Source organism: Lutra lutra, chromosome 11 (assembly GCF_902655055.1).
Source record: "Lutra lutra chromosome 11, mLutLut1.2, whole genome shotgun sequence".
NCBI classification, from domain to species: domain Eukaryota; kingdom Metazoa; phylum Chordata; class Mammalia; order Carnivora; family Mustelidae; genus Lutra; species Lutra lutra.
The window spans coordinates 67,629,270-67,656,171 of NC_062288.1; the positions used below are offsets into that span (position 1 = coordinate 67,629,270).

At 43.3% G+C, this 26,902-nt stretch overlaps 1 protein-coding gene across 7 annotated transcripts in view; it reads right to left on the minus strand.

The window, feature by feature from the left end:
- ELMO1 (engulfment and cell motility 1) overlaps positions 1 to 26,902 on the minus strand; it is a 545,585-nt gene that overhangs the window by 305,408 nt on the left and 213,275 nt on the right. For all 7 annotated transcript variants that reach the window (XM_047695461.1, XM_047695463.1, XM_047695459.1 and 4 more), the window contains one exon: positions 26,554 to 26,685. In XM_047695461.1, coding sequence (XP_047551417.1) covers positions 26,554 to 26,685 — 132 coding nt within the window. The remainder of the gene's footprint in view (positions 1 to 26,553; positions 26,686 to 26,902) is intronic.

A 26,902-nucleotide genomic window follows, 5' to 3' on the forward strand; every position in this document is an offset into this window, starting at 1 on the left:
AAAAACTAGAAAGAGGCAGAGAACAGAAATAACTGGTCCATTGAAATGAGCACACAGAACTTATTGTTCCTGTGGGTTTTGTTTTTTTTGTTTTTTTTTTTGTTTGTTTGTTTGTTTTTACTGTTGGGCTAGTGTTCATGCAATAAACAAAAACTGAAAGGAAAATTTAGGAAGGAAAGAGACAAAAACAGCTCACAGCTATTAGAAAAATATACAATCTACGTCACACAATACTGTCATTGACCCACATGTAGTACACAACTTAATGAGAAAGTTAGGATATGGCACAATCATTAAAAATGATAAGGGGGGCACCTGGGTGGCTCAGTGGGTTAAAGCCTCTGCCTTCGGCTCAGGTCATGATCCCAGGTTCCTGGGATCAAGCCCCGCATCGGGCTCTCTGCTCAGTGGGGAGCCTCCTTTCTCCTCTCTCTCTCTGCCTGCCTCTCTGCCTACTTGTGGTCTGTCAAATAAATAAATAAAAATTAAAAAAAAAAAAGATAAGGAAGGGCACCTGGGTGGCTCAGTGGGTTAAAGCCTCCACCTTCGGCTCAGGTCATGATCTCAGGGTCCTGGGATCGAGCCCCACATCGGGCTCTCTGCTCAGCGGGGAGCCTGCCTCCCCTTCTCTCTCTGCCTGCCTCTCTGCCTGCTTGTGATTTCTGTCTGCCAAATAAATAAATAAAATCTTTTTTTAAAAAATGATAAGGAAGAAGTACAGACGTACATTCCAGTGAGGAAAGAGACCCACTCGTGCAAACAGACACCGCATGTTAAAAACGAGACAGAACGCGGAAGGAAGAGTTCTCAGTGGAACTGAAATTAAGAGCTTCAAAGAATTTAAAAAGATCACCTTTCCAATCAGAAACTTCAATAATCAGTCTTCTAAACACGGCACGTTCTAATGGGACATTGCGGGCTGCAGGAGATCTGAGATGTTCTTACCTCTGCCCCGTCAGAAAACCTTCTGAACATATGTGACTTATGAAAGCTCACGGATCTCAACTCCGTGGTGATGGCTGCCAAACACATTCACGCATCACACGAGAAATATTAGCAAATATATGCATCATCTGTGAGAGAAAGTACAGCGATGTGGCTTGGAAATAGTGCTTATTTCCAGAGTTCTCAAACTTCAGGGCTAATTAAATTTTTTTTTTTTGGTTTCCCAATTGGAAACACAGGTAATTAGTGAAGTCAAGCTTCTCCATACTAATTCCGAATGTGTTCTGGGAGCCATAGTTAGAATTAAATCTTAGGAAGTAAACAAGGACGGCCTTCCTTCTGAAGATTAACTTCATTTTAAAAACGTATCTATTTGTTTTCGTTTGTTATGTGTATTTTATTTCTGTTACTCTATGTTCCAGAGGACATCACGATAAAAGATTTTTAAAGTGTACCACTAACTGGAGCTTGAGAGTGACAAATTTCACCTCACGGCGGTCACGCATTGACGACGTTTGCAAAGTGAGGCCCTTTCTCACTCAGACTTCCTGCTTAATATTCACTATAAACTAGGACCCAGAAAATTCATGAGTGAAGGGACATGAGATAAAGCCACATCTATGTGATTCTTTATATTCGAAGGGGAGGTTTATATTAGGATTCAAATCACCTTTCTGAAAAAAAGAAACAAACAAACAAAAAAAAAACGCAGATTCTTCGAGCCAAATAAGCAACCCTCTCTCAAAGTCTGAGTCCGAGTCTGGCTTCTAGGGGGCATTCAGAGCCATGCCGCCCACTCATTCCGTCACTCCTATCCCTCCTGCATGACTTATTCCCATACATGAGTTCCAGTTCACTAAAAATCACCTTAAAAGAAATCTCAAGATTTGGTATGTTTTGTCCACGACTCAACGTGAACACGTCATAAGGCCATATATCCATGCTTTTCAGGTGGAGTTGAAAGTATTTGAGAAAAAGGGAGAGACACTGATGTGATTTTCTTTCCTGGAGATTGCCCATGTGATACAGGAAACATAAAGGGTTCTAAGGATTTTGCACGAACAACCCAGTAACTGATCCACAATATTCCATTTTTAAAATAGTTTTAGTACCATAAGAAGATATTTAATACTGCAAAACCGAGGAAGACAATAAGAACATTTCAAAAACCGACAAAGATAACATGCATACCCCATATGATGTGAGGAGAATGGCACTTCACCTCTCTCATATTCTTTCCAGAAAGCCATAAGCCCAGGCTAATCATCAAAAATCAGAAAAATCTCAAACTCGAATTGAGAAAAAATTCTACAAAATATCTGACTAGATCTTGGGAAAAAGTGTCAAGGCCATTATAAACAAGGAAGTTTATTATATATGTAAACTGGGAAGCTACCATGAAAAGACTAGAAGATATAACATCTAAATGGATCGTGGGATCCTGGGAAAGAGAAAGGACATTAGTGGGAAAACTGGTGAAATCCTAATAAACTCTGTAGTTCAGTTAATATCTAATATACCAACATTGATTTTTAGTTTTGATGTATATGTTATGCATTAATGTTGGGGGAAGTTCTGTGAAGGGTTAAGTGACTCCCTGTACTAGAGTTGCCAGACTTCTGCTAATCTAAAATTATTTCAAAAGTAAAAGTTTAAAAGCTAAAGGCAACAACACGGGAATTTTCCTCTGTGGCAACAGAACAGGGGAATTTTGTCTATGTAACTTAAAAATAATCCAAATTTGCTTTTTTAAAGATTTATTTATTTGTCAGAAAGAGAGAGCATGCACAAGCAGGAGAATGGGGCGCAGAGGGGGAAGTAGGCTCTCCGCTGAGGAGAGAGCCCGATGCGGGACTCGATCCCAGGACCCCGGAATCATGACCTGAGCCCAAGGCAGACATTTAACTGACTGAGCCACCCAGGCATCCCAAAAATAATCTAAATTTAATCTGTGTTGGTTTCTCTTCATTTCCACCTTTAAAAAACAAAAGCCAACATCCTTTTGAGAAAAGCTGAGTTATCAAATACATCAGGATAGGAAAAGAAAAAGCAAAAGATTTGGGAGAGGCTGGATAAAAGGCAGAGAGAAGAACAGAAAGGCAGAATCACTTCCCTGGGTCTAGTTCTAATAGTAGTTGTACAAACAATAATAAAGTAGTCATAAGAAATTAGCCATGTATCAAAATCGACATGGCTGATTTGCTTCTTATTCCCGGGCTAGGACCATGTTTTTGCCTGGTAGAGGGAAATCATACTGCCAGGGAAATGAACTGCTCCATCCTCCCCAGACAGGGGTGCAGGAGCCCAGCAGGCAGCCTCCAGTATTCTTCGCCATGCCCTAGAAGACTGACTTAATTATCTTAACAATTTACATTGCAAATTGTCATTTTCTCATTCAACATCTGACAAGTGAATGAACATCCAGTAAACTCCATTTGGCTCCGTGATATCAAAGAACAATGATTTTAACACAGAGGGCTCACAACATGATTCTCAGTCACTGCCTTCCAGACTTGAAGCCATAAACCTCCAGCTTAATGACTTCGGAATCCACATGGCGACAGACTTCCGGCGGTCCCAGGGAAGGTAAATCTAATTCTAACACCGCAGCCCACAGGGTTAGGGCATCTTCACCATGGAAGGTTAAAAAAATGCCAACTAATCACAACAATGGGTTTTTTGAAAGAGTCGTATGATAAATGATGTTCATAAGTCTAGCATTGGGAAGTCAGACCTCATTTTTCCATAGGGGATGGTACAAAATATATTAAGAACTTGAATCTAATCACAAAAAGTATTAGCCAAATTCAAATTGAAAGACAATATACAAAACGACTGGCCAGTACTCTTCAAAAAATATCAAGGTCAAGGAACAGAAAGAAAAGCAGAATTGCTCCAGATTAAAGGAGCATAAAGAGGACAGCAACTAAATGCTGGATATGACTGTGGGTTGGTTCTGGATCAGAAAAAAATGAAGGTATGAAAGCTATTTGATGAAATTCAAGTATTTACCATTGTTAAATCTTCAGATTTTAGTAATTGTATTATGTACCCTTATAGTATGCAAACATACATACCAAAGTATTTAGTGAGAAAGAAATGTCTCCAACATGCTCTCAGATGGCTCAAGGGGGAAAATGTACACATATATAAGTTGTGTGTGTGTGTGTGTGTGTGTGTGTGTGTGTGTGTATCTACACACACATATACACATACACACAAACATATAATACAGGTGTGTATCCTGTATTTAATAGAGATACATATCATTCCTATAATACATATATTATATATACATAGATAAGTACATTGTAAATGTGTTTGTGTGTGTGTGTGCTTGCATCTACAGAGAGAGAGAGAGAACAAGACTGCATAGCAATGAAAAAATATGGGAAAAGGTAAACATTTTAACTGAATCTGGTTGAAGATTATGCAGGAGTTCCTTGTACCATTCTTGTAACTTTTTCCTAAATTCAGAGTTCTATCAAAATAAAACGTTAAAAACTAGAATGAGTTTTTGCAACCAAATAGAAGGGCCAACTGTCCATTGTATAATGTACTAAATGATTTATGTATTTTAAAGTGCTTAGTTTCATTACGTGAAGTTCACCTCAATAAAAGTAAAAATAATAATGAGAGTCCCAGGAAAGACCTGAGGATCCATAATTCAGGTGCCCATGTTGCTCAAATTCAATGTGGAAACAAGTAACAGACCTCGACTGTTAGCGGGCATGCTGTAAATACGCCCAGTGCCCACAGAGAGCCCACCTCAAACGGGGGTCAATTCCTTGCCTTAAGCACTCCATCTCAGAGCCTAGCCTTAGTTAGGCTGAGCTGCTGAGAAAAGGATACCCACCACCCACCCTTGCAAGGACTATTCCATAAGGTGGCACCTGGCAGGTCATTCCAATTTCACTCTCTGGCTTAAATAATTTGACATTACCCAAGATCACCTGATTTTATACTCTCAGATTTTATTACCTTTGAATCTCCCTGCCTCAGCCAGGACTTCTGACAGAGACACAAATGTATTTACAGAAAGAAGAGGCCAATTTCTATGAAATTGAACTGGGAGGTATACACAAAGACCATTATACACAAACAAACAAACAAACAAACAAAAACCTCCCCTTTGAATGAAGGAGAACAGGAATGTATTACAACCCCCCTGTCCCACAGCTAGTAAGTGGCTACAATGGGGTTTGAACGCAGGTTGGCTGGCTCCAAAATCAGCACTTTGGACAGTGGGCTTTGCCAGAAGTGCTAGAACCCTGTACAATGTCTTCCAACACTGCTGCGTTTCCTTAGGAAAATAAGGTATAACTGGTGGATGAGACATACATCGACCACAGCAGCTGTGGTAAAGAGAATAGGTACTCTCCTTAGAGGAAAGAACCCTACACATACAGAACACATCCATTCTTATAAAGTACAAAATACAAAATATGTGCTAACATACAAGGAGTATTTCCTTCTTTCCTCAAACAACAACAACAACAACAACAACAAAACATTGAAAACTGGCTTGCATTCACCTTGCCTAATTAAGGTTGGGTGGTCAGGTTGGAGAATAAGAGGTGAAGAGCTACCAGGTTTGGGGTGAGCCTGATGACAGTACTGCCCTCTCTCCTATGTGCCCAGTAAATAGGAAACTATGTGAGGATGCTGCCCCCTGCTGGCAGCACGAGGCGAGCAGACTAAAACAAAGACCAGGGTTTCTCACCCTTTTCCCAGTTTTGTAACATTGGCCACGCACCTTACACCTGGTGCGTCTCCCATACTGGCAAATACCATGAGCAGATCCATGAGAACAATATGGAGCTTTTCATTTGCACTCTGATGTGTCCCTGAGAGTGACGGAGAGAGGCCACATAACAGCTCTCAAACTGGAAGAAGGGGTACGTATGAGATCCATCACGTACTTTCACAGCAGGAAAAGGTTAAAAATTATTACACAGGAAGCTAAATCAACCACTCTTGCTTACAACTACTTTCTCATCCGCATTTCTGAGTTCCCTTAAACTTTTATTTCAGAGACACACCGCCTGGTTTAGTCCCAAACAGCAAAGGCTTGGGTATGAGACAGAATTGTCCCTGAAGCCTAGGGTCACTTCTTACTGTCTGGGAGACTCTGGGCAGGTTATTTCAGATAGAAAATAAGGGGCCAAACCATCTACTTCACCAGGTCATTGTGAAGACTGAACAAAGAAAGTATGTCAAACACAAGGAGAGGATCTGGCATGAGGTAACAAATTTTTAGTTCCTCCCCCTCCCCTGACTAGGGCTGGTGATTCACAAAGACAGCTCACACCTCTGCTACTCTCTCTCTTCCTTCAAAGCCCTACAAAAGATGTCAAAAATGGCCAACACACAGAAGCTAGATGCAAAATTTGATGACCAAGATGTGTGTGGTAAAGGCAATTAGTGTGTAGACTTGCTTTTATGGGACCACCTTAATGGGGAATATTTTAGAATTGGACCCTGTAAAAGCTGCCCAGGAGGGATGATGAGGGAACTGAAGCTGCCAACACCATGGAAGATAATGCGAGTGGAGGAGGGATTTACAGTGATTGACATCTTCTTTTTCACCGTACAAGAATAAAACCTGATTATAAAGACAAATGGCACATGTTCTGCCATTGTACTATGTAAATAATATTTTCTCAGTAACCAATGTTATTTCTTGTAAATTACCCTAAAGCATTTGCAATAAAGATACGACAGTTACGAGAAAAAGGCAGCAGGGTAACAATAGTAGCTGAGTGACTCAAAAGCTTTGTCCATTCATTCAGTACCCACGCATTCAACTCCTGTTAGAGAAAGAGATAAGAAAGTCCTGGAAGCTGACCTCCTATTATTCAGGGCCCATCAGAGAAGAGAGATGAACTAGGAGAGGAGCTGGAATTTGCTCTCTGAAAAGCAGCAGAGGTGGGCACACCATAGAGGGGTCAAAGACTATGCCAGGTTCCCCCCAATCCTCAGTTTCCTCACTGCCGTACTTATACTCCAAAACATTATTTCCTCAAGGCAAACTCTTTAAAAAAAAAAAAAAAGGAAGAGATGGCTAGAAATGCCCTATCTCAAACAATGAAACCCTTGGAAGAAACATAGGTATATATCTTCAGGATGATTTCTTTTATGACACCAAACGCATTCCCAATAAAAGAAAAAACAGACATCATTAAAATTAAAAACCTATATGCTTCAAAAGACTCAATCCAGAAAGTGAAAAGACACTTCACAGAAAGGGAGAAAAAATGTGCAAGTCATATCCCTGATAAGGGACTTAATCCAGGATACATACAGGACAAAAAGAGAAACAACCCAACTAAAATTGGGCCGAGGTTACAAATATCTCTCCAACGAAGATATACAAATGACCAATAAGCCCAGGATAATACTCAGTATCATTACCCACCAAGGAAATGCAAACCAAAACCATAAGGCCCACTTCAAAGCCACTAGAATGACTATCTGTCAGAAAGACAAATGTGGAAAAATTAGAAACCTGAGAGTTTGGGTGAGAATAAAATGTAATGTGAACATTGAAAAAGCTTGACATTTTCTCAAAGTGTTTAAGGTGGAGTTACCACATGATCCAATAATTCCACTCCTAGGTATACAGCCAAGAGAAATTAAAACACATCCACGCAAAGATTTTATACAAACATTCATACGGAGCATCATTCCTAATAACCAAGAGGAGGGAGGCAATGAAATGCTCATCAACTGACACATAATAAATTAAATGTGATTGGGGTGCCTAGATGGCACCGTGGGTTGGGCATCTGACTCTTTGTTTTGGCTCAGGTCGTGATCTCAGGGTCGAGAGATCAAGCCCCACGTCGGGTTCTGCACTCGGCGTGTAATCTGCTTGAGATTCTCTCTCCCTCTGACCCTCCTGCTCATGTTCTCTTTCTCTCAAATAAATAAATCTTTTTAAATGCTTGATTCATTAAATATGGTATTTTATATATGTGCTGGGCAGTCTTCTCACTTTCATGGTTCCTAGTACCTTATGACAAGAGCTCTATTCACGACATTTTTAAAAATAAAGCCGTCAAAATCTTGTTTCCAATGGCAATTGTTGCTATCATTTGCACGATGCTTCAGAAATTACAAACCACACGTGCATACACTGTCGCCTCTGATGTGTAACATCTTTGTAAAGGGGGGGGTATAAAATCATCACCACTTTGCATGGTAAAAATAAAGATACCAATCACTCCACAAGAGATCCCAGTGACTTACCCCCAAAAAAGACAATTACCTGTACTGCAAACCTTTGAGAAAAAGGAGTCTATGTAACACCTGCTGTAGCTCAAGAAAGGCCGTCGGGGCTCATGAGACCAGAGGACAGAGATAACGTATGCTCAGACCTTAGGGACCTAAAGCTCAGAGGCCATGAGGAGAGCAGCCACTCTCCCGGAGGTACAAGGGTATGTTATTTTGGTCATTCCAAGAACTGATCTTCATTACCTTAATGGAATCTGATCCCTATTAGCCTAAGGAACGAACTCCCAAAGGAATGAAAAGACACTTTTCCAGGGGGAAATTCTTAATAAATTACTGCTGAAACTTGAAAAAGAAAATAAATGGCGGTAGACTTTGGTGAAATAAAGCCAAGTACATCTTCATCCTGGGATTTTTGATCATTGACAAAGCATATGGAAGTCACCACCACCACACTGGGTAAAGTAAGTATGTGACGTCACCATAAGCACTCTACATTTTTATCTAAAAGAGAACCTGTTATCAGTTGGATTGTACAGATAACCTGGAATGTAAGATCCCTAGGAAAGCTGGAGGGATTTATGTCACTAGAGAGCCTTGGAAATCTGAATCTTTCTACAGCCATGTCCAGTCATCAGATATCTAGACATTTACTTTATCATTCTGTCCTTCACCTACAAAAAAAAAAAAAAAAAAAAAAAAAAAAAAAAAAAAAAATTTATCAGAAACTTCACCAGCAAAGGAAAGAGCACAAAGATCAATAGGCTAATATTTATAAACTACAATCCAGGTGATAAGAAGTCTGCAAATGCATAAAATAAACATTATGCTAAGGACAGACTATTGATCATAAAAAATTACTTTACTCCAAGGTGACCTCTTTCATTTGTTCTGTAGGTGCATGTTGATTAGTCTCAGGTAGATATCAAGAGCGAGCAATAATTATCATTTAAGAACCACACGACTAACATGGGGAGCAGAAGTCTCTATATGCTTTCTACAGGAATTATTTTTATTCTCAACACTTTGTACCTGAGATAGGAAAGGAAGAAGATCTCTCAGAACACTCTGCCAGATAAAGCTAAGATAGTAAAACGGCATAATAAACGCTTCCTTTCCAGCATTTCACTAGATACCTTATAAATAAAACCCATTTTGAAGATTTAAAAAACAACCTGTATGATCACAACTTTAGTAAAAGCGTATTTATCTATGTAAGTATAGAAAAATATTATCTGGAAAGATACTCACCAAAATTGTAACAATATTTTATTTACATATGAAGGAATATGGCTGATTTTTAGCTAATCATTTTGGTTGTCTATATTTCTGAATTCTCTGCAACAGCCTTGTCCTGATTTTAGAATTAGGTTAGTTTAAAAAAATTTTTCAAATAAATTCATAGAAATGATATGAATAAAAATCTGCTTCGTGGAAAGCAGGAAGAAGAATTTTAAAAAAGGAAATACAAATACACAAAATTATAAATGAAGGTTTCAAAAATGTCCTTACATTTTGGCCCAAAAGTCTAATAACCCCTCTTGGGGAAATAATTCTAAATGTGGACCAATAGTGATACACAGTACATTTACTGAATCAATATTTTTAATATTTTTTTTAAATCCTTAATTATACAGGAGAAGGCCGAAGTAAATTCAGGTTCAGTTATGTAATGAAATGGTATTCAGCCACTGCACACAATTTCCATCAAGGATTACTGATGACATATGGAAGTGAAAGGAAATTGAACACAGTTTCTTCTCAACTATGTCAAGAGCAGAGTTCACAGAATTAGCAGGGTTTAGAAGGAGCAGGGTTTGCCTATGGAGGCTGGGAATACAGGTGATTTCTCACAGTCTCCTGTGTGTTTCCTTGGCTTCTTTGCCTCTGCTTTCTTCAGGTTTCCGAAATAGGCCCAACACCAGATGCAACAACAAACGGAAATATTGTTTAAAAAGTGGAAAGAGGGGGGACGCTCAGTGGGTTAAAGCCTCTGCTTTCGGCTCAGGTCATGATCCCAGAGTCCTGGGATGGAGCCCCGCATCAGGCTCTCTGCTCAGTGGGGAGCCTGCTTCCCCCTCTCCCTCTGCCTGCTTCTCTGTCTTGTGATCTGTCTGTCAAATAAATAAATAAAATCTTAAAAAAAAAAAAAAAGGTGGAAAGAGAATGTGCATAAGGTCAAAGGACCGAAAGCAGAACCAAACATTGCAGATACGTGTTCAGATCTGGAGAGGGAAATTTAGAGAGAGATTTGAAGAATTCATCCTGATAAGTGTTATTTTGTGGTTTATTACACATTTACACTACCATGTCAATGCTGCCAAGGACTTTGTGAGCACTTCTGACTGCCTTCCCCTTAGTTTCTGGAGGAGAAAGGCAAAGATGGCAAGTGAAAAGTATGGCCCCAGGAGGCCAAGTGCAGGCGAAGCCCCTGAACCAGACTGGGGTTTATAAGGCAAAAACAGAAAGATGGCACTTATCACCCAAGGCCCCTTGGCTGCTCCTGCTTGGCCGGGCTGGTATTTTCACACAATCTCTTTTTTTTTTTTTTTTTAAGATTTTATTTATTTGACAGAGAGAGATCACAAGTGGACAGAGAGGCAAGCAGAGAGAGAGAGAGAGAGGAGGAAACAGGCTCCCTGCGGAGCAGAGAGCCAGATGTGGGACTCAATCCCAGGACCCTGAGATCATGACCTGAGCCCAAAGCAGCGGCTTAACCCACTGAGCCACCCAGGTGCCCTCACCACAATCTCTTTTAAGAGGGAGGTAATTCCTGCTGATATGTAAAATGAGTGAAAACAAAAGGCTGTTAGATAAGCAGTAGTGGAGGGCAAAGGGGACAGAGCCATCAACCACCCTGATGCTCAGGGACATCAGGGAATGAAGCAGGGCCACAGGCCATTACTCAGGGGGACTCCCTAGGGGACTGAGAGCTTAAAGGTACAACACTCTTCAGTAACCAACAGCCTTATGCAATATATTCATGCCCAGCCCTAAAAATAGGGTAGTACTATATCTACAGTGTTGCATCACTAGGAAACACTAAAATAGGGCTATGCAAATGGTCTTTTATAGGAAGAGTATTAATTATGTTTCCTAACTCTTACAAATAAATCGGAGAGTTCTGGCTACCCGATTTTCTCTGGCCATCACTTTGGCTCCTGCTGGTGGACGGATACACAGAGGAACATGTGCGCACACACTTAATGCACATGCATAAACAGGTAAGTCTGGTACGATGTGCTGCTCAGAAGAACCTGCCTTGGGTACTCAATGCAGTTCTAGTCCAAGACACCTGCTAGAAGTCGTAGATCATCCTCACGGGCACGCAGAATGAGAAGACGAAGAGGATATGCACTAAAGGCTGTCTGTATACTTCCGAAGGGAAACCCTTAGCTCTCGCCCACCAGCCCCTAATTTAAAAACTATCCAGTTTCACCCAAACACCCCAGCACACACTCTTCCATGGCCTGTCATTGAAGGAGCACTTTCTTCATATTTTTCAGCCTCTCCCTGCTTGTCACCCGTGCCTCCTCTGTCACAGCACAGTCATGCTGGTCCCTTTGCTCTTCCTCCAATGCCTGCATGCTTAACCCTGCCTGCTCCTTAACTCTATCTCCAGTGTCCCCTCCGTAGAAGGTCATGGATTCCTCAAATTCTGCTTATTCCTTTTTGGACTTTCAAGGGCACCTTCTACTCTGTATTTTTCTAATGTAATACATCAACTTTCACCTGGTATCTTACACACACACACACACACACACACATATGCATCTCCCTTCTTGAATGACAGAATTGCTCACTGATTGATTCATTCATTCATTGAACACACACTTGCTGTGTGCCTACCTGATGATCTAATCTTGGGGATTGGGCTGGGTATAAGGGATGTCATGGTGAGCCAGACAGGAATGGGTTTATCCCTCCAGGGAGACATGAGACCGTCAAACAGGTGACAACGATGGGGGTGGTAGGTGCTGAAACAGGAGAAGCTCCTGGACCTCCCATCAGACTCACCTTTTCTAGTCTAAGAATGTAATACATCCCACCGGAATTATACATGGACTGAAGACTGGAGAGGAGAGAAGGAGAAGAGAGTTCAAGCAGAGGGAATACCGTGCATGGAGGTCCAGAGGGACGGAGAATTCACTAAGGACTAAGTTCCATGAGGTTTGGCTTCTGCCTGATTCATCTTTGTGACTAGAGGTGTATTGGCACAGTCCCTTAAATATAATAAATGCTCGTGAATATTGGTTGAATGAAAAAAAAAATGAGCCAATTCCTGAGTTCCTTATTGCTCTATATGCCCCTATTCCATTGCCTGGCCCATTACCATCAAGGAACTCTACAGGTGCCCCACGGGGTGCCATCTTTCAGTGACCCACTCTGACCAGTCTGCTGACATCCAGGGACACGCCTCCTCCCTTGGCTTGGAGAGCTAGTGTGGGTGCTTAGCCAAGCCCAGCCAGCTGGAGCCTGGGCTCCCTTCAATGCACAGAAACTGCAGAGCTTTGCAGAGCTTTCCAGCAGCTTCCCCATCTGCAAGCGCCAGCGTGGCTCTTCCCCTAATAGACCAGGTCCCAAGTATGCTATTTGGGGTGGATCCTGCCCCCAGAACAAGAGCTAAACTGCAGGGATCTCCCTCTTCCTGTTCTCCACTCTCCAGCCTGTCCTCTTTCTCCCACTGCTCATGAGTGACAAGGAATGGCTGCAACGTGGGAGAGCCCTTCCAGGGAGCTAAGAACGAACATCTAGAATATCTCAAAGAGCCATAGAAAGGGCTGGATGGTCAAGAGAACCAAAATCACAATTGCTACCATCAGGTTCCGTGAGCAACAGGAGGCAGAGAATTTGATCCAATTTCTGGATTCCCATAAAGTTAGGTAAGTGAGCAATCAGGACGTTGGTCATCAAAGCGCTTGTGTCCCGTCATTACTCTGTCTTAGTTCTACAGCAAGGTGAACATCAGTGTGGGGAAGAGAAAGCATCTCTGAGCAGAAAAGGCTCTAAATCTGGAGGAAGAAGGGGAAAGACAAAGAAAACCCGGAAGCAAAACTGATGAAATTTAAATGACTGAAAAACACCGAGCAAGCAGGCAGCCCTGAAACAAAGAGGGGATGGAAACAAGGCGTCTGTTTAACCTGAACTGAATCCAGAGAGTGAGACCTTTCATCTGGCCTTTTCCTTTCTCCTTAAATAGAGAGACAGCACAGCCTAGAGGTGAGGAGGAGACTGGCCTCAGGCAAGCCTGGACAGCCACCACTGCCACCGCTTGCTGGCCCTGGGTGTTAGAAGCACCTCTGTTTTCAAGAAGCAAGCCCAGCTCTACTTTCTACCTGCGGACAAGGACGTGGATTTGCTTTTGCTGGGTTTGATTTCAAAACCAGCAAAGTTAATGGTCTGTACGCATTCCCTTAAAGAGAAGCAAGCAGAGGGACGCGGGGCTGGGGGGCGGGGGGCCTCCATGGGTTACACATCTGCCTCGAGCCCAGGTCATGATCTCAGGGTCCTGAGATCAAGCCCCATGTCAAGGCTCCCTGCTCAGGGAGAAGGAGGAAGAAGAAACTCTGCTTCTCCCTCTCCCTCTGCTGCTGTCCTCACTAGTGCTTGCTCTCTCACTCGCCCTCAAATAAATAATTTTAAAGAGAGAGAGAAAAAAGCAGCCAGTTGGTGTGCAGTCTTCATTCATGGTGATGTTCTGAGAATGAAAAGGCCACAGTGAGACAAGTATTTGGTGGGTTTCTCGGCCCTGGGAGGATGGGACAGGAGTAGAGAAAGTCTCAGCTTTGTACACCCACTCAATGCTCCTAGAGGCCAGAGAGAGAGCCGTGCGGACATATGCCACAGTTGCCCACGTCCCCGCTTGCTTGCCCTGCTGTCTGTTCCTTTGCCTAAACAATGCAAGGAGTCACAGTAAGTTTGCAAGTTTCCTTTTCCTGCCAAAACAATGCAGTCCCCTTGGCAGGTTTTTAACCTCCCAGAGCTAAAAAGCCTTGTTTTCTTCATTTCCAAAATAGGAAAATGAGTCGCTGTGCCCTGTGCCTTGCAGAGATGCAATGAAATAGTACATGGGAGCCATCTGACCCACGCCCCAGGACATGCCCCAAAATGCTGCTGGTGGTGGGGAGGGGGTGGCTGCCGTGGGTGTTCCGTTATTGATCCAAAACCAGTGGAAACCCCCATGGACCACCTAAAAACCATATATTCTCAGCAGGCTGATCAGTTTGGTAAACATTTAAAGAGGAGGGGCAAGAAGAACAAGAAAGCCAGAAGTCCATAAACACCTGGCACCCTTTTAACTATGTGACCTCCAGAGCCACTTCAGGAGGGTGAGTCATTTCTCGCTGGAGAGTCTGGAGTCTGCAGGAGTCCACCAGAGAACTCCTCCTGCCCCCCTTCTCTCCCCTTCAGAATGAACAAGTACAGGAAGTGTGCCAAGATGCCTGCACCAGGACAGTTTTTATATAAGCACATTATTCTCAAATTGGTTCTTGTCCCTTCCCATTGGAAAGGTTTTGACAGCCTTCCTACACATACAAAATGCCATCCCCAGAATTAGAATCCCACGCCACGAAGCCAGTTCCTAGTGTATAAATTACTTCCTCCCAGACATGAAACAGGTTTGGATGGCGTGCTCACACCTTCTCTCCCAAGGTCACATCACACTGAATTCAGAGCCATGAGACACATGGACAATTGGTGACCATTTGGGGAAAAAAGGAAAAGAAAAAAATAAAGTCTCCGGAAAAAGAAAGAATAAAAACAGAAGGCACCCTAACACCATGGGGAGCTGTTCCACAGCTGTCAAAGCAAGGTCAACAGCAAGCAGGCAACTGTACCAGGGGTCTCTGGGCTGACTACTTCTTCAGCCTCTTGCCTGCGCCCCAGAAGAGCCAGGACTGTTCTCAAGGGTGCTCTGAGAGGATCCCACCAGGGCCAAAACCACCAAGTCAGGCAAGGACAGCAAAGCATCAGGGGAAGAAGTGCTGAATGTTTGCAACAACCCATCCCAGATGCCAGAACCCTGTAACCGCTCATTCTATTCTAGACTCTGATCTAACACTTTGGTTCTAGAACTGTCCAGCCTAAGCTCAAGGCACTCAAAATGTTTCTCTGGGATGGAGTCAGCCAACTGAATCGTGCTTTCTATTCTGAACAACAAATTTTTGAAATATTTATGTTGTGGTTCTGAGCCCTCCTTGCCTTTGAAAATTCTCCCAGAAGCAGACTACTGTGACAGATTGGATCTATGAGGACATACTTGGCCATGGACCTGTGTGTTAGCTCCTGAGTAGCCAAAAGGCAGAAGAAAAAGAACGGCCTCTTCATTAAAAAGGCTCTTCGAAGGGTATAAAACTCCTGCCTCTTGGGAAAATCTTCTAGAATTCATGGCCTTCGGGACGTGTCACTCCTTAGCATTAGCTCCACTCTTGAAGTGACATATTTCTACTCTCTGACCCGACCAGTTATGGTCAAATGGAGAATTGCCCCAGTCATCCAAGGGGGAAAATGCAGACCCTGGACTCATGACGGCCATCAGATCCAAATGGTGATATCAACAATCAGAATTTATTAACATTTTCTCAGGGCCAGGCAGGTTGCTAAGAACTCAACAACTATTAACTCATTAATCTCCCTAGCAAGCCTATGTAGGAACCATTACTCTGCCCATCTTACTAATGAAGAATGAGGTAGAGAACATCAAGATCAATTGTCCAAGATCACACAGCTGATGAGGAATGGAGCTGGGCTGCAAAAACAGGTAGCCTGGCCCTGTTTTTGTGAGGCGGGGCTCACAAATGCTTTGCTACATAGTTTCAAATAAAAGTGATTTGTTTATAGGGCACTAAGCTTGCATCTCCCACAATCATCCTCCCACTAGGTGGTGCCCTTTGGCTCCAAAGTTCCATATAAAGAAAGGTGGTCAAAAAGGTGTGTACAATACTCTAAGAAGTTAACGCTAACACTGTTCGGTTGCCTCCTTCTGCCACAGTTATATGTCAAAGGGAACAAAGTTCTTGCAGGTTTTAAGCTAAAAGGGGAATGTGAAAGATTTTGGCTGGAGCAGGGTTCTTCAGAACCTTTTGAAAATTACCCCACTAGGAGTGCCTGGGTGGCTCAGTCAGTTAAGCACCAACTCTTAATTCCTTCTCAGGTCATGATCTCAGGGTCGTGAGATGGAGCCCCACACTGGGCTACGCTCCAGGCATGGAATCTTAATCTTAAGCAAAGATTCTCTCTCTCCGGGCACTTGGGTGGCTCAGTTGGTTAAGCAACAGCCTTCGACTCAGGTCATGATCCTGGAATCCCAGGATCAAGTCCCACATCGGGGCCCCTGCTCAGCAGGGAGTCGGCTTCTCCTTTTGCCCCTTGCCCTCTCATGCTCTCTCTCTCAAATAAATAAAATCTTAAAAAAAAACAATTCTCTCTCTCCCTCTCCCTCTGCCCCACCCCTCCCTCTCTCTCTAAAATAAAGTACGATAAAATAACCCCACCGAATACTTCATTCTCTCCAGTACATCTGAATTGCTCCTTACAAAGTTGCTCCTTCCTTCAGCCTGGATGACAGCTAAAACACATCCCTTTGTTAGGAGCGCCCCCTAGTGACAGAAAACAGATTGCGCGCCAACAGGAGATCTAAGTGGACCCCTGGGGTACACTGGGGTACACAGGAAAGGAGCTGGGAAAAGAGGGAGCAGGGGAAACCCGTCTCCTCACTCCGTTTTCAGTAATCATCCCTACAAAATTTTGCTTAGAGTTAAAATAAGTTACAGTAAAAAATACAAGAGAAAGATGAAGCTCAAAAATTGTCTTGACAAAGAACCATAGTTCATTTTCTTTTAAAATACTTCCTTTAAAAATATCAAAACATATCATGAGTACAATTATTCATGTATCCCTTGTCAGGGAGTAAGGACGGATGTGCTTTTCACCACCTCCAGGGGGTACCCACAACAGGTAAGGCAAATGGATGTCTGGGGGGTGATTCTGAGATGGGATTGTATCCCTAGCTCCACTGCCCCTGTGAGCTCCCACCCCTCTGCTCGGGTGGGGACGAGGGCAAGAGCATGGCGCAGATGTAAATCACTGACCTGATGGAAATGGGAGGGACAACACATGCCCTCTGGCAAGAGAAGGGCAGAGGAAAAAAGGGGGTCCCCCTCCACCTCCCACTGTGAATGCTCACACCTGGGTTGCCCCTGGAAGCCACCCTGAGCCAGTTTTCACTGTCCTTCCCCAAGGGAGCCAGAGAGCAAAGCAAGATCAGGGAAGAAAATAATCCATATTTTGCATGGGACTTCTCAACTGTCTCTCTCCAGCACTAGGAAGCACGATGAGGTTAACCAGAGAGAGAGGTGGCCCCATGACACTGTACCAACCTGAAGAGCCTACCTTGTAGGAGCTCTGTCCAAGTGACCTGCTCTGTGGGGTCCCTGATCGGAAATACAAACCAGTACCTGATCTTCCAGGTCTCTGCCAGAGAGAACTTTCCAGAGCTAACTTTTCTACACAGATAGTGACAACAAAGCTGTGGTCTTCACACTGAAAACCAAAGGGGAAGACAGCATGTGCCATGCTCTGCAGCATTTAACCAAAAACATCCATCGAAGACACTGCAGAGCCCACCCTGGCCATGTAAGGACAGGACACTGGTTATCTTCTCTTCACCTGTAAGGAAGGAGTCCCTTGAAAGACATGACTTCTGCTTGCCAATCAAGGAAGTGAGCAACACAAGTGCCTGCAAATTTTTGCCTGAACTATTGGCAGCCTCAGAGAATGCCCTCGGTTGGCTGGTTCCATTCCGAATCCCACTTGCTGTTTGTTGGCACGAGGAAGGCAAATGCAGAGATAAAAGCAAAAAATGGTCCCTGAGATTCCACAAGGCTCATGTACTTTCTGTCATCAAGGCAGAAGTCTCAATGACATCTTTGAACATACAATTCAGGAAGTGGCTACTTACAAGAAAACGTTGAGAAATGATTCTATAAGATTCTATCCACTTGAGAAACGTGTATCAAGAATCAGCTCGGGGGCGCCTGGGTGGCTCAGTTGATTGAGGGTCTGACTCTTGTTTTTGGCTCAGGTCATGATCTCAGGGTCATGGGAGCAAGCCCCATGTTGGGCTCCATGCTCACTGGGGAGTCTGCTTAAGATTCTCTCTCCCTCTCCCCCTCTCCTCCCTGCTCACTAGCTACTGTGCTCTCTCTCTCTCTCCTTCTCACTCTCAAATGAATAAATGTTTAAAAAGGAAAGAAAAGGAAAAAAGGGGGGAAGGGAAGGGAAAGAAAGGAAAGGAAAGGAAAAAGAAATAACCTCAGATGTCCCTAGACAGCTTTGTACCCAACCCCAACAATGCAACTCCACTGGGCAACTACTACCCCCCCCCCATGTTATTGCATCAAACATTTTAGTTAGGTGTATTTTTAACTCAAAATACATTACTATTGTTTCTACAGTCAATATCCATTTAGCTTTTCCATTTCCAGTGCATTCTTTCCTGCATCTCTGTGTTAAGACAGAAGATAATACTAGATGTACAGACTACTGTACCTCATATAAAAGACCTCCATGACAGCTTAAGGAAAAAGAACTGAGAATGAAAGTCAGATATTATAAAAAAAAAAAAAACAAAGAAGAAAGTCAGATATATAGGTGCTCGATAAAAGCTCACCTGCCACAAACAACAGACAAATCTCAATTAATAGGGAGGCCATCTGTGCATCTTAGAGTTTTCTTAGCCCCTGAAAGGTCCCCATGAAGGCTAGTGACTCCCACCCAGCCCCGAGGAGATCGTAAGGCCCCTGTATTGGTCCTACAACTTCTGCTCTGCAGGCCCATAAGCAGAGCTGAAACGTCACTGGGTGTCCCCGAGGCGGTCTGTCCAAGTCTGGGGCAGGGGAAGGTGCGGGGTTCTGGTTAGGAGTCAACGGCTGTCGTTTAGCGCCATCTGGTGGCTGATTCTGCTCCAGCTTCCAGTTACTAAACAGGACTCCCCCAGCTCGTTTATACCCTGACGGAGCAAGAGTTGAAATGATTGGGACTGGGGCTTTGTGGCATTTCAGATGGGAACAGGGGGTGTGTTGATCAGGTGGAGCAGGTTGCAGCATCCGTGAGCAGCCCACAGAAGACCAGGCTCCAAAGAACAGGCACACGCAGTATCTGCCTGCAATTTCACCACAACGCGCGGGTCTCAGTCACGGGCAACCCCTCACCAACATCCCCCCGGGGTCTCTCGGGTGGAAGGGACTGTCTGGGGCTGGACAGTCTGGCAAGGATTGGCCAGCGCTTCCCAGGAGAGCACCCCAGCCCACACAGGGACCTCCTGAATTTTTTGTGACTGAAACTTGGAGAATTTCAATAAACAACAGTTCAAAAAAAAAAAAAAAAATTCATTGTCCTTTTGCTTTTATGAACTATTGTTCATGGGTCACATATTTATTTGAAAGCAAAATGCTTGGTTAGGAATACTATCCTAATTATTAAATCACTCACATGGGAAAATGGGCCTTACTTTACACCCTTTATCTTGTGGTACTTTACACTGCTTTATCTTGTGGTTACCAGAGGTGGTTTGTTGCCAAGAGGGAGAGGGTTGAGGAGCTCCACAAAATCAGGTAAATGGCCAAATTCACTTTCTACAATTCCCACTCATATACTCCGGATTCTTACTAACACTGTCCTTGGACCCCAAGGGACTGAAGCACATTCTCAACAACAAAACTTCATGAGAAAGTCCTGTCACGAATGATGCAGAAATAGAAGCCAAGCCCACCAGAGGCAGGGCCTCCTCTATGATGGATACAATGAATGTGGACTGAAAATTCCCCTGATCTCAAGGATGTGGTATTTTCCGGGCACCAGCAATTTCGAGGCAGCCTCTGACTTCAAACAAATGAATGAAATCTCAGAAGGTTGTCCTGCTCCCCTGTGACTGTCCTGAGCAGAGTGACAAGGGCTGAGCAGATGCCCTATTAGGCCTCACATGCTGTCAGCTCATCAACAGTGGAATTTCTCTTCCCCACTTAGCACATACAGGCCACAGGGCTAGGAAGGAATGAGCCTAGGACCGCCTGGGATTCTCCTCTCCAGGGCCCACCCCTGACTGAAGGCTCCCCAAGCCCTCAAAGTCCAGTCCATTCTGCTTCCCTGCCCTCTCCCTCCCTCCTGCCCGTCCCCCCCCCCCCCCACAGCTATGTCCTATGAAGTTATTGCAAATCCTGAGATAATGAATACTGAGCCACTACTTCCCAGGGAAAGTACAGGGTGAGATGACTTCCCACTTCTGGTGTCAAGACTTTGTCAATCAGTCGATACGTAACCTTGATTTATGTACTTTTAAAAGACAATTTATTTAATATACACTGTTGGTTCATTAACGTGGAACTCACAGCAATGACACTGTAATGCACGCCTGACCTGAGTTTATCTAACCTGCATTTTCCCCCCATAAGATGCATTTCGGCTCCATGCATTTACGAACATCAAGCAGCACTTCAGAAATATGCTTGGGGACCCCTTTAAACCGCAACACCTCCAAGACACAGATTTCAAACATCGAGGCCCTGGCTTGACTATGAAAAGGACCCCCATTTAGTGCAGGAGAGCTGAACCAAGAAGGCGGGCATCCCCCTTGTTCTGATCTCACATGGGCGAATGACAGTGAAAGCACCCGGAGTACTGATTTGGGTATTAAAAATAAATCTTAGTGAATAGCTGAATTTGCAAATGCGGAACCCATTAACCGTGAGGACCGAGGATTGACTGAACATTTCAAACCCCTTTGAACTGAAAATTCTCTATCATCTGTCCTCACTTGCAAAAGCCAACTCGACTTCTCTCCCCGTAAACCTGAATGTGCACCAGTGACGCATGTTTGCAGTGTCCCAAGCACATGGCTCTTTCACCAGTAACTCGTATTTTCAGCCACACATTTTCTCACTACCCTCCTGGCACGATTTACAACTCTCGCACCCCCATCACTGCCTGTCACAGGGTCAAGGGACACTGTGTGATGCTTCAATAACAGTATCAATGGTAATTATAACATCGGCATAAATGCATCTGAATCCCCAGTCCGCTTGCTCTCTGCCAGGCACTCTGCTCTAGGGTTTACAAAGTATCTACTAATTTAATTCACATAACAAATTCACCAACAGAGAAAACGCTTAGATCCCCAGATTAAAGATAAGGAAACCCAGACATGAAAACATCAAGAAATCTGCCCACTGAGATCAGAAATCAGATCAAGAAATCAGGCCACTGAGCCTGTGCGTGGGAGAGTCCGCAGTCAACCGCGGGCAGCCTGCGTTCAGAGCCCAAGCGTCGTCCCCAGGTCACGCTCTCAGTTACGTTTGAATTCTAGCAGCGTTTAGACCAGGAGGCTTCCTCCTGTGGTAGGGATGGGGATGGAGATGGAGGAAGACATGGGTAAACATGCATCTCACTTCATTCTCTGCCATCTGTATTTGAGAAAAAATATATTAAAATGACACCAAGCACTGCATATGCAATTACGTATAACTATATTTCTGTAAAGATGCATAATTATCTTCTATCATCTGGGAAAGTAGAAAACCCTCTAAAAATTTTAACATGAATCTGTATTAGTCATTTTTTTAAATTTTTGGTATTCTCTGATCCTCTGATCCCTTGGGTCCTTGCTAAGATTGGAGGAACTGCCCTTCCCAGGGTTAGCTAATTCCTAGCGATAGGAAGCATGCATTACATAAGCAGACTCTCCAGTCCAGATCCCAAACCCCAACATCTCCTTTATCAGGGTTTTGCACTCTGGCCCACTGTCCCCTGCCCTCATCACCACAAGGCAGACAGCTAGGGGCAGTCCCTATGCTCCACAGTCCAATGAGATTATTCAAACCGGCCAACCTTAAACCTGCCTACCTTATCTTGCCTTGCTTTTTTCATGGAAACCACAACAAAGGCCCTTGTCCACGTTTCCCCTTCACTCCCTCTGTCTCTTGACGCCCCTCAGTGCTTGTCCCTGTGCCGCATGTGGTGTAGCGCACTCCCACTCTTGAGAACTATGAGTAAATACATTGTGTCTCCTCCAGGTGTGGCCTCCCCATAACAAAACACAATCAAACCTACACTTCAAAAGAGAATCTTAATTCTGAAGTCATCTTTTTCTCATGACCTTTTTTCACTTCCACATTGTAGTCACTTTTCTCTTTCAGGACAATCTGAAAATGTTAAGGGAAATATTTATCAAGACTTCTCATATTAAAACATATTATACTGTTCAGAAACAGTTTATTTTAAAAATGAGTTTATTGGAGCACCTGGGTGGCTCGGTGGGTTGTGTCCAACTCTTGATCTCAGCTCAGGTCTCAAGCTCAGGGTCATGAGTTCAAGCCCTGCATTGGGCTCCACACCCAGTGTGGAGCCTACTAAATTCATTCATTCATTCATTTAAAATGAGATCATCTGGGGCCCAATCAAGCTAAAGGAATGGGAAAGCAAAGGCATTTAGGAAAAAAACAAAAACAACAGCCTTGTCCAACTTCAACATCTGCCTTGGTTCAAGGGCAATCACAAAAATGAACTACAGATATGTTCTTTGTAATGACTGTCCAACTGACCGAACGAAGGTAAAATCCACAAATAGAGAAGCTACTAATCTGACATCAAGACAACCTCTGAAGGGTCTCTGGCCAGGAATGCAACTCTTCAGAGTATGAAAACCATTTTGCACAGTTCTTGGTCATTATAATCAGCAAGGTACAGTTTGTATTCAGGTATTTCCCCAGTTTTCAAAATAAAGTATTCTAAATAAGGGAATCTGCCTTCCAGTGCCTTGAGAACTACCTGCGTCCTCACCCTCTTATTTCTAATAAGAACAGCATCATCCCAGATCACCCAGACCCCTCCTCCCGCCTGGGTACCTGCAAGTCCGTTCTGCAACTAGAGAATCATTAACTGAGAGATCTTAGAAGATTAAGAAGCTTTGTTTTAGAAGCAGGTGCTTTTCTGTGTTATGACAAACCGTAATACACCATTTAGCCGCTTTAAATTGAGATTTCAGAATTATTTCATCAGAAGAATCTGCTCTGTCGGGAGGCTGTGCTGGGAAGGAATGTAAGGCCTTCTGCCTTCTCAAAGGTGTTGTGGTTTATTATCCTTTAACAACTGTTCTGCTTGCCTTGTTGGAGCAACTGCCCCTTCTACTTTGGAAAACTGAAGAGGTTGCCTGTGATTTCCATGATATGTTTTCTCCAAAAAGCAAGGAAGGGAAGCACTATCAGATGATCTTTAATGACATCCCAAAGACCTTAAAATAGACAAACAGCTGCACAACTGAGGAACTGCTGCCCAAACAGGTTCAACAACTGGCTGGCTGGTCCAACGGCCGGTAACCAGGAAAGACAGAATTAAAATCTAGGCCTACTCGACTCCAAAAACCTGTCATTGAACATCTCCTGGGCACTGCCTACTTGGAAGACGGGAAATGAGAAAGAACAATCTTCACCTTATGAATTAAACTTCTTTTCAACGAGATCCAAAAGATTATCCAAACCTCAATTGCTCCTAAAGGAGGCAACAGGAAGGAGTTCATTAAAGGAATAGGCAAGATTATTCCTCTTTCAGAAGCGCAAAGAGAATTCTGCATCCGGGCAGCTTACAACATCTAGAGACTTTAAGGCCGGCTTCCAGCATTTTTGCACGATGGTCTCTAGGTGGCGCGACAAGCACGTGATTCCATTCCCCAAGGCTTGTCTGTTTCGGGCTGACTGGGCATTCAAAAGTGAGTATCTCTGCTCCTCAAGGCTGTAGGAAATTTTCCACCATTAGAAATCATTACTAACTGGTCTTTCCAATTTCTCAACTCTTCTGATGCAAGCTCACGGCTTGGAAGAAATTTCAGGGGAAGGACTAAAACTTTTTAGTTTTTTAGAAAACTAAAAAAAGAACCATGGAAAAATAAAGGAAACCAACACTCTCTTTTTGGTTATTCTAGGTTCCAGGTCTTTGCTTTTCCTAAAATGACTTTTCAAGTCCTTTGAAAGGAGGCCATATAAGAGCTAAAGCCTTAAAACCACATCAAATTAGCTTTCAGTTAAAAAATACATTGTTCTTCCTAAACTACTTGAAGCAGAACGCTCAGCAGACACTGAAAACTAAGACGGAGATACGCTCTATTAGTCAGCTGTGGAAGAAATGAACACCACGTTAACACAGATGGAGCTACCCTGAGAAAAATCACTCCGACTTTGGCTCATGAAATATTCTGATGACTTCACCTAGAACATGAAAATAAAAAGGGAGATGTTTCATACCTCCCACACCCATTACATATACCATTCCTAGAGATCTGTAATAATCCCAGGAACCTGTAATAATCTGAATCCCAGCAAGTGTTCTTCCCCCAATCTCCCCTCTCCCCTCCATCCTTCAGGCACACAGCCAGAAGGAGAAATGACACTGTGCATTTGGGGATCCAATCGTCCCCGACTAGGACATGGGGCAGAAAGACACAGTGAGTCCTGGGGGCACTATGGATCAAGAACCAGAGTTCTGTGTTTTCTACATAGTTCAAATGCACCGGAAATCCAGATGGTAGCGGAGGAAGACAATGAAATGGGAGTAACTCAAGCATAGCCTATACCCACGCTCTCCACTGGGACGGAGTATCAGAATCAATTGGGAGCATTTTGAAATACACATGCCTTGATCTCTTCCCAGGTCATTTTGATATGACTGGATGGCAAGAGAGATTGGGTGATTTTGCAAAGCTTCCCAAGTGATTTGGACAGGTCTCATTCAAGACACAAAAGTAAAACCTGGAAAAAATACTGGGTGGGGAGGTAGGACGTGAGCCGCGAGCACACTCCTCAGCTATATCCCCAATAACTGCTAACACACAGGTGGGTGACAGCAGGGCGGGGACCACCTGTTAGCCTTGACCACCAATACACTTCAAGTACAGGGAGCTCTCACCTGGCCTCTTGGCCATGACACTTCCTGCTAAAATTTTTCAAAAAATAGATTCTACTAAAAAATTTAAATGGAATGTCAAAATACAAGATATGTTGATATAAGAATGATATCACAGTACCTCTATAAAGTAAGTTGCAAAGCAGAATACATTTGACAAGTATTCTTATTAGAAAAGACATATTAAGACTATCTACATAAAAACAATAAATAATCAGATTTTTTTTAACTTTAGGAAACATTGAATAGATTAAAAAAAATAGCCACTCTGATTCACTGGGCTAAAGTGGAAATGACTCAGTGTGGAAAACAAATTGGTAAATATCAACAACCTTAAAAAATAAATGCCACAAATTTATCCTAATAACATGATCATGGATACATATAAATACTGGGCGGCAAAGATGTCAATTTCAGACTTATAGTAACTTTCAAAGACTGAATTACTCAGCAAGAGGGTTTGGTTACATACACTGTAGTCCATCCCAAAAAATGAAAAATTCCTCAGTAATGGGAAACAATACATGTTAACATGGAAACATTTCCAAAGACGATCCCCATGAAAGACAGGGTTTCCCAAATAACATACAAAGCGTGATACGTATATACATAAAGATTAATATATGTGTGTGTGTGTGTGTGTGTGTGTGTGTGTACTACAGAAGAGTGTTTATTTGCAATGATAAAGAAGTAATGCCTAATGATTTCTAATCACTGAAGCCAAAATCTCATTTTTGGCCACTTAAGATGCCAGCCAAAATGGAAACCTAATTTTACACCCTCAGATGTTGACATTCATTAGCTCAAAGTCACGGGAGAAATGTCACGGTGATAAAGGCCAGAACGGAACCCAAGTAGAAACAAAACAACCGATTACGTTCAGGACAAGCAGTGTTCTGATTTGCAAACTGAAAAAAAGGAAATCGAGGAGCTGTCTTACTAACGTCCGTAACAAGACAAAAACTTTCAGGAAAGGACAAATTGAGTAAATCTCATTGTGACTACATTTCAGGAGACCCTCAATTTGATTTTGATAGGAAATCCATGTATGTCAGTGATCCAAACAGTAACCCAATAATAACATCTATCCCGCAGTTGCCATCGCCCATTTATTTCCAATAGAACCTGAAACATCTTGTGATGCAGAGTTAATGAAATCTACATGCATTCCGGGCTCACTACACTTAATCAGAACTGAATAAACAAACTCCGTATTAGTCACACTTAGGCAAGCTATTCCGCTGCACTGCAGCCAGAAGAGATTTTCACGGGGTCCTGCTGAAACCAGCTAAACATCTGGAAAATGTGGAAACTATTCCGCGAGGCGCTAGAGGACCACACGCTCGGAGGAGACATCGGTTTCTGCGGCTGAGGTCAGACCCCTGATGTTGGAAGGAGAGCGCTTACTGGAGATAGCTTACTTACAATGAAGCCAAGTTTTTTATAATCCCGGGTGTACATGGACTTGCGTTTCTCCATGCTGCCACTGCTGTTATTAGGTTCAGACTCTGCATCAAAAGCGATTCTTCGAAGTTCAAATATGATGTCCCTCTGAGCCTGAAGGCGTTCGGGAGAAAAAAGAGAGGAGGGAAGAGCTGCTTTCATTGTATGACATTACAGATACTCCCTCTTTCCCCAGGATCTAAACGAATCACTGCTTTTAGGCCGAAGGAAAACAGATGAAAGGCAACGGATGTCCCAAGTTAAGGCTCCGCATCGTTCCCCCGCCACTCTCCCTGCTGGCCAGCCCCGGATTCATCCCACGATTATCCTC